The 9,002-nt window shown below is 39.6% G+C and overlaps 1 protein-coding gene across 1 annotated transcript; it reads left to right on the top strand.

Annotated features, from left to right (window-relative positions):
- Window positions 1-4,114: 4,114 nt before the first annotated feature.
- LOC123858258 (RNA-binding motif protein, X chromosome-like) lies at window positions 4,115-5,277 on the top strand. Its single transcript, XM_045895358.2, is given in 2 exon segments — window positions 4,115-4,160; window positions 4,163-5,277. Coding segments are annotated over 2 exon segments (1,161 nt in total).
- Window positions 5,278-9,002: the final 3,725 nt, after the last annotated feature.

Below are 9,002 nucleotides of genomic sequence, written 5' to 3'. Positions count from 1 at the left end.
CTGTGATACCAAGTCACCCAGGTTTACCTCTAATGTAGCACTTCATTCAATTCTTAAATTGACACTGGGTACTAGGCTGGATCCTGCATATATCAGAAGTAATGAGAGAGAAAGACTCTGCCAGTGTAAATATATGGGGAGAACAACCTACTAATAAGTGGTGACAGGGCAGAACAGTGAGGAGTACTCTAATTGTTGGCTTTTTTTCCTGATTCTCCTGCTGTACTGTGAGTTCCTTGAAGGCAAGGAATTAGTTCAGTAATCTCTTATTTATCAGGTGCTTAATAAATATTGAAAGAACAAATGGAAGTTGACTATTAATGAGGAAGACTCCAGTCATTTCAGGACTCAACCACTCTAGACATCAGGTCTTGAAATTACAGGGAGATGAGCAGTTGTCTCACTCATTTAGCATCATGTTGGAGTCACTTGAGATTGTAAGGGGCTTTAAAGGGAATCTGACTATTCACCTGGGTTGCACAGAATAATCCCAGTTGACAGCTGTTGTTCCGGCATCCTGTCTGGGTTAGTATTTATTCCAGATTTTTTTCAATGACACTTAGTTATTTTATTAAAGTAAGCTAGGATGAGTTTGGTAGACCTCCACTTCTTATTCCTAGATTTTTCTCATTTAGTAATATGTGAGAAACATAGTTAAAAAACAGAGTTCTCACCTTAATACATATTAAAATCTAAAAGACACTAGTGATGACCTATCTCTCTTTTCCTGAGCCTCCTTGGTACAATGTAACTAACACTCCCTTTTCCTAGGACAGCATACAAGGTGTTTGTTGATAGACCCCAGTGCCCTTTGCCATGAGTTAAGAGATGCTCAAGACTACTAGAAAATGACAGAAAGTCATCTTGAGTAAGGTGAGTAGAAACATGGGAAATTATTAAGTAGGTGAACCTGAAATATGTGCAAGAAATATAGGCCTTACAGTCTTGTCATAGAGTAGAGAGAGCAGTCTGAGTTCTCTTGTTATAGTGGTTTTGTTATTTATAGTATGGCAGTAGTCTACAACTATTTTTATTGTTTGGCAATACTTTCTTATTTTGTACTAAATCCATCAGTAGCAGTTAAGTTAAAAAACGGAAGTGCAAGTTTAATAAAATATTAAAACTGAATTTGTTTCTCAAGAAAATTGATGATAAAATAGAACTTGCAAAACAGTTTGTAAACATTTACCATAGGGGATGGCAACCCATGAAAACCAGAAAACACAAATCTGCTTAAGAAGCACCAGCATCTACCTTGGAAGTCTGTTGTTATTTTAAGACTGTACCCAAAGATGACAATTTAACATTGATTTACAAGTGAAATTATACAGCACTCTGGTAGAGAGCTAAGTGAGATCAATGTAGACATTATAATCTGCACTTGCAACTAAGTCAGACCCAAGCAAAGTACAGTCAGCCAACAGAGCAGGTGAGAATAATGCAGTCACTCCCACTCTAGTTGTATGTGTAGGATTTCCACTCTTTGCTTAGCGTTTCTTTTCTTTTTTTTAAAAAAAATTTATTTAAATTTAATTAGCCAACATATAGTACATCATTAGTTTCAGATGTAGAATTCAATAATTCATCAATTGCATATAACACCCAGTGCCCATCACATCATGTGCCCTCCTTAATGCCTGTTACCCAATTACCACATCCCCCCACCCACCTCCCTTCCAGCAACCCTCAGTTTGTTTCCTGTAGTTAAGAGTCTCTCATCCTTGGTGTTTCTTGCATAGTAAATATGTCTCCCAGACATTTAGATGGAGCAAGGGTGCTGTGATATTGTGATTTATAATAAGAAATACGTATTTGATCTTTGTCCCTTCTCCAGGCATGTAGCTCCTAAAAACCCTTGGAATTCCCTGTGAAGAGAGCAATGAAAGTGTCTTTTGTTATGTTAATGAGTGACCTTTGGAAAGAACCTAAGGATGGGAGCAGGTTGCCCCTAGAGCCAACTATGTGATTAGAGGGTTGGAACTTTCAGTCCCTCTGACCTCTGGGGGAGTGGAGAGGAGCTAGAGATGGAGTTCAACCACCAAGAGCCAATGAGTTTAATCAATCATGCTTCTGTAACGAAACCTCCATAAAAACTGCAAAGGACAGGGTTTGGAAGAGCTTCAGGACTGGTGAATATGTGGAGGTACTGGGAGAGTGGTGCCCAGAGAGAGAGCATGGAAGCCCATGCTCCTTCCCTCATATCTTGTTCTATGTATCTTTTCCATCTTCCTGAGTTACATTCCTTTTATAATAAACCAAGAATCTTGTGAGTAAAATGTGTCTCTGAGTTCTATGAGTCGCTCTAGTAGATTAATCAAACATAAGGAGGGGTCCTTGGAACCTCCCCTTTGTAACTGGTGGGTCAGAAGCACAAATGATAAGTCTACAAGACAGAAGCAGTCTTGTAGAACTGATCCCTTAACCTGTGGAATCTGATGCTACCTCCAGGCAGACAGTGTGACAGTTGAGTTGAATTGTAGGATATCCTGCTGGTGTTGGAGAATTGGCTGGTGTAGGGAACAACTCTCACACACCAAAAGCAGTACCAGAACTCTAAGTGCCAATATAAAAAAAAAAAATCTTAACTATTAGAATTTAAAAGATAAATAACAATTATTTAATAATAAAAGGATAAATATTTAGTGATAAGTAATAATTAAGTAATTCACTATGTTTCTTCACCTGTAACACAGGAATAATAATAGGCATCTATCCTATTAGCATTTTTATGAGGCTTTAATGAGGTAAGCATTGAGAAGGGTCCCTGGAACCTGGTAAGCAGTCACGTTTGTATTTGTTCTTCTAGTTGCTATTGTTACAATTATTATTGTTATTTAGCATATGTTTACTGAACTATCTGTGCCAAGTCCTACAAATTTTTGTGCCAACAGATTTTAGGATGATGACTAAGATTCCATGAAGAGACAGTCTTTTCCCATTGGATATTATTTCCTGCTTTGTTGAAGATTAGTTGACCATATAGTTGTGGGTTCATTTTTGGGTTTTCTGTTCTGTTCCATTGATCTATGTGTCTATTTTTGTGCCAGTGCCATGCTATTCTGTTTACTACAGCTTTGTAATATAACTTGAAGTACGGAGTTGTGATGTCTCCAGCTTTGCTTTTCATTTTTAAGGTTGCTTTGGTTATTTGGAGTCTTTTGTGGTTCCATACAAATTTTAGGATTGTTTGTTCTAGCTCTGTGAAAAATGTTGGTGGTATTTTGATAGGATTGCATTAAATAGACATTTTAACAATATTTGTTCTTCTAACCCATGAGCATGGAATGTCTTTCTATTTCTTTGTATCATCTTCAATTTCTTTCATCAGTTTTTTATGGTTTTTAGACTACAGATCTTTCACCTCTTTGGTTAGGTTTATTCCTAGGAATCTTACTGTTTTTGGTGCAGTTGTAAATGGGACTGTTGCCTTAATTTCTCTTTCTGCTGCTTCATAATTGGTGTATAGAGATGCAACAGATTTCTGTATGTTGATTCTTTTATCAGTTCTAGCAGATTTTTTTTTTTTTTGGTAGAGTCTTTTGGGTTTTCTATATAGAGTATCATTTCATCTGCAAGAAAGACTATCCAATGGGCAAAAGACAGTCTCTTCAACAAATGGTGTTGGGAAACCTGGACAGTAACATGCAGAAGAATGAAACTCAACCACTTTCTTACACCACACACAAAAAATAAATTCAAAATTGATTAAAGACCTAAATGTGAGTCCTGAAACCATAAAACTCCTAGAAGAGAACACAGGCAGTAATTTCTTTGACATCAACTGTAGCAACATCTTTCTAGATATGTCTCCGGAGGGAAGGGAAACAAGCAAAAATAAACTATTGGGACTACATCAAAATAAAAAGGTTCTGCACAGTGAAGGAAACAATGAACAAAACTAAAAGGCAACCTTCAGAATGGGGGAAGGTATTTGCGAATGACATATCTGATAAAGGGATAGTATCTAAAATATATAAAGAACTTCTAAAACTCGCCTCAAAAATTAATAATCCAATTAAAAAATGGGCAGAAGAAGATAAGCTGGTGGTCACTTAGCAGAGGGTTGAGGCGAGACGTTAGGAAAGCCGGAGATAAAAAAGCAGTTAACAGCAAAATGGTGGAAGCAGATAGACCTGGGAAGCTGTTTATAGGAGGCCTCAATATGAAAAGACTCTTGAAGCAGTATTTGGGAAATATGGTCACATAGTGGAAGTTCTTTTGATGAAGGATCGGGAAACAAACAAGTCCAGAGGCTTTGCTTTTATTACATTTGAGAGCCCTGCTGATGCTAAAGATGCTGCCAAAGATGTGAATGGGAAGTCTTTGGATGGAAAAGCAATTCAAGTGGAGCAAGCCAACAAACCATCTTTTGAAAGTGGTGGAAGATGGAAGCCACCACCTCATCCAAGAAACAGAGGCCATCCAAGAAGTGTGAGATGTGGAAGAGGAGGAAGTGGAGGAGCAAGGGGGCGTTCCTCATGTGGAGGACAGTTGGATGATGGAGAATATACTCTTAACCTCAACATGAGTTCTTCCAGGGGGCCCTTTCCAGTTAAAAGAGGCCCATCTTCAAGAAATGGAAGTCCTCTTCCTAAAAGATCTGCTCCTTCTGCTCCCAGGCGTAGCAATAGAGGGATTGGAGGAAGAGGGCCACCATCAGGTGGGAGAGAAAATTATAGAGGTCCTTCACGCAAAGAGCCAGTGTCTTCCCGGAGAGATGACTATATTTCAGCAAGAGATGATGGTTACAGTACCAAAGATAGTTATTCGAGCAGAGATTATCCGAGTTCCCAAGACACCAAGGATTATGCTCTACCATCTAGAGACTATGCATACCGTTACTATGGCCATTCGAGTTCTCGGGATGAACATTACTCTAGAGGATATAGTGATCATGATGGCTATGGTGGTGGTCGTGATAGAGATTATTCTGAACATTCAAGTGGAGGCTCTTACAGAGAATCATATGAGAGTTATGGTAGCTCCCATGGTGCACAGCCAGCACGTGGGCCCCCTCTGAGTTATGGTGGAAGCAGTCGCTATGATGATTATAGCAGCACATGGGATGGATATGGTGGAGGTCGGGAAAGTTACTCAAACAGCCGGAGTGATCTCTACATAAGTCATGAGCGTGGTGGCAGACAAGAACGAGGGTTTCCACCCTCTATGGATAGGGCGTACCCTTCTCGTGAATCATATGGTAGCTCAAGTTGCGGGGCTTCCGGAGGAGGTCGTGGGGGAAACCTATCTGAAAGAGGAGGCTGTAGCAGATATTAAAAATAAGTTCTGTACCAATTTTTTGTCAAAGAGGAAATTTAACTACTTTTTTTCTGTTACTTTAGTACTAATAAAAGAAAAATATTACTTTAATAGGGAAAGGCATATGTTAACTTGCCCTCCATGAATTTTTGGATAAGATGGATAAGATGAAAAAAAAGGATTCAAAGTAATTTTGTAATTGCTAATGTTAATTGATGAGAACTAGATAAATCATTTGAATGTAATGTCTGCATTGTTAAATTTTTCGGAGTAAAAATTTCCATGAAATGGGAAAAAAAATGGGCAGAAGACATAAATAGACATTTTTCCAAAGAAGACATAAATGGCCAACTGGCACATGAAAAGATGCTCAACATCAGGAAATGCAAATCAAAACTACAATAAGATATCACCTCACACCTGTCAGAATGGCTAAAATCAACACAAGAAACAAGTGTTGGCAAGCATGTGGAGAAAGGGAAACCCTCTTGCAGCCACTCTGGAAAATAGTATGGAGGTTCCTCAAGAAGCTAAAAAAAGAACTATCCTGGGACGCCTGGGTGGCTCAGTCATTAAGCGTCTGCCTTCGGCTCAGGTCATGATCCCGGGGTCCTGGGATCGAGCCCCGCATCGGGCTCCCTGCTCCGCGGGAAGCCTGCTTCTCCCTCTCCCACTCCCCCTGCTTGTGTTCCCTCTCTCGCTGTGTCTCTATCAAATAAATAAATAAAATCTTTAAAAAAAAAAAAAAGAACTACCCTATGATCCAGCTATTGCCCTACTAGGTATTTACCCAAAGAATACAAAAATGCTAATTCAAAACATGCACCCTGATGTTTATAGCAACATTATCTATAATAGCCAAATTATGAAAATAGCCCAAGTGTCCAGTGTCCATCTACTGATGAATGGATAAGGAAGATGTGCTTGTATATGTATATGTATATATACAATGGAATATTACCCAGCCATAAAAAAGAATGAAATCTTGCCATTTGCAACAACATGGATGGAACTGGAGAGTATTATGCTAAGTGAAGTAAGTCAGTCAGAGAAAGACAAATACCATATGATTTCACTTATATGTGGAATTTAAGAAACAAAACAAATTAACAAAGGGGAAAAAAAGAGAGAGAGGCAAACCAAGAAACATACTCTTAACTACAGAGAACAAACTGATGGTTACCAGAGAGGAGGTGAATAGGGGGATGGGTCAAATAGGTGATGAGGATTAAGGAGTACACTTGTGATGAGCACGGGATATGGTATGGAAGTGCTGAATTACTATATTGTACATCTGAATCTAATATTATACTGTAAGTTAACTAACAGGAATTTAAATAAAAAACTTAAAAAAAAAACCACGAATAAAAGAAAAACCTATAAAGAGATGACTACAATATCCTCTGGCTATGTGGAAGGACCAGCCACATTTTCACCTTTCACAGTTTGTATAAGCCTGGGCTGAGCAGTGTGAATGGAAAAGCTCTGGGCCCTGCGAATGCTGCAGAACTAGGTTCTGTTCCTGGCTCAGCCACATACTAAGCTAAATCTACTCATCTAATAAAACAGAGATAACGGTACCCACTTTGCAAGATGATTAGGAGGGGATTACATCAGACCATAGTTGTAAAGAGGTCAACATAGTGCCCAGGAAATGTAGATGCAAAGACATTTAAAGTACTTCTGAACCCAGGAAGTCCACTTGTCTCCCACCTAGACAAAACTAGTGTGGTCATTTTTGACAAGGTCAGGCTGTTGGCAGGAATAGCTGAGAGAACAGTAAGGACAAAGGTATAGTTCTTGATGGGCTCATGGTGGAGGCCATTCTAGGCAGATTTCTCCAGTCGCTGCAGCACCATGGGTTAAGGAGGAAGGAAAATATTGATGTTTTATTGAATTACTCCTATAGGTCAGATCATGTATCACCACTGTGATCTAAACAATGAGGCGGTGCAGGAGGAATGCACAGCTGAGACTGATGAGATAAGCCTTCCCCAGCTCTGACTTCTCCAAGACCCAGTAAATTGCTTCCTTTATTTAATTACAAATTAATTGAAAACACTCTCATGCTGATAAAACAATACCAGTCCTCGATTTGTTGATAATAGCCTAATCCTCCTGTAATAGTCCCATAGACACCATCACATGATTATGTCATCAATTTTACACTTGCAGGGTCTGGATAAACATGGCTGCCTGAGGTTCAAGAAAAGGATAAACAGAGAGAGGAGTGCTTTATGAAAGCCAACTTATAGGTAAGGTTGGTGTCAGATGGTTCTGGGTCAGTTCCCAGCTCTGCCAGTCACTAGCTAGGAGGCATTTTAGTGCCCTTGGACCTCTTGAAGATTAATAAATACATGAAAATGGCTAACACTGTGCTTGTCACAAAGTGCAGGATTCATTAATGTTAATTGTGTTCTTTTTTTTCCCTCTCTTCCTCTGTGCAGTTAGGGGAATTCATGATTTGTTTATCAGTCCAAAGGGTCATCTTAGTCCCGGGAGGTCAGAAGCTATGATACTCTCTCCAGCATCCAGATCCCCAGATCTGGTCTTCTGTATCCACCAGAGCAATTTGCAACCCGTGGTCACTCCTTCCTGCTTGGTATATGCTTGCTTCTGCCTGATCACCAGACTATCACACCTTTCCAGAGTAGGGAAAGGGTCCCGTTGTGTGAGATGGGCACCAACACTACTGGCTAGCAAAGATCAGGTACTGGGGAGACTGGTCATTCCTGGCTATGGCAGCTAGAAAAATGTTATTGCAATTAAGGACAGGTACACATAATAGAAAGTGAAGCAACATCCCAAAGCACAGAACTCATTTTAAAAGAGCTAGTAAGAATGAGTTAATGTTAAAGCTCAAAGGACTCTAGAGGCTAGGCCCCATTGACTAGGACAAGATATATGGTCCTTTTTAAAATAAGACTCATCACTCCATTAAGACTATCAGAATAAGATTTTACCAGGAAAAGTAACTTACTTTCATACATTTTTATATAAAGCAGAAAGTGGGATGTTGTATCTTTATTATTTCAGCAGCTGAATCTTTGAAAATAGGGCAGAAGACAATCAGACACTGGTTTTACCTATATTAAGAGAGAGGATAGACTGGCTTCCCACAGTTTTCATCTTCAAGAAGGAAAAAGGGACAGAACATGAGCATGTCCATAAAGCAGAGAGGGACATTTCTATGAGACTAGTTCAGAAAACACAAAGGATTCATAGTTTCACAGTTCTCAGACCCCTTTCTACTCTCCTACAAACCCCCACAACTCCCAACCTCTGGAAGAAGGCCAAAGGGAGCAAGGAAGGTCTTCTTTTTCAAGATACAATTGCAATCCTTATTAAGTGTTCATGCCATTTTTGCAGGAGTCTATTTTTTTTTTTTTTGGAGAGAGAGAGAGAGAGTGCTGGAGGGGAGGGAAGGTCAGAGGGAGAGGGAGAGAGAATCTTAAGCAGGCTCGTGCCCAGCTTGGATCCCACGTGGGCTAAATCTCACGACCCTCAGATCATGACCTGAGCTGAAATCAAGAGTCGGACGCTAAACTGACTTAGCCACCCAGGCGTTCCTACTTTTGGTATTGTCTAAAAGAAACCAAGCTCAGTTTAATGGATATGGTGTGGGAAGATGGACAGTATTTAAATAAAACCTCAGTCAAAATAAAAAGAGATATTAAAGCAGGAATGAAGGGACTTATGGAAACTGTATCCCATGAGGTCAGGAAGAATTACTTGCTCTCTCC

The sequence above is a fragment of the Mirounga angustirostris genome, unplaced genomic scaffold (assembly GCF_029215605.1).
Source record: "Mirounga angustirostris isolate CCGP_5_RB_7025 unplaced genomic scaffold, mMirAng1.0.hap1 SCAF_4, whole genome shotgun sequence".
NCBI lineage: Eukaryota > Metazoa > Chordata > Mammalia > Carnivora > Phocidae > Mirounga > Mirounga angustirostris.
The sequence above is the reverse complement of the archived record's forward strand: the minus strand, read 5'-3'. Positions and strand labels throughout refer to the sequence as shown.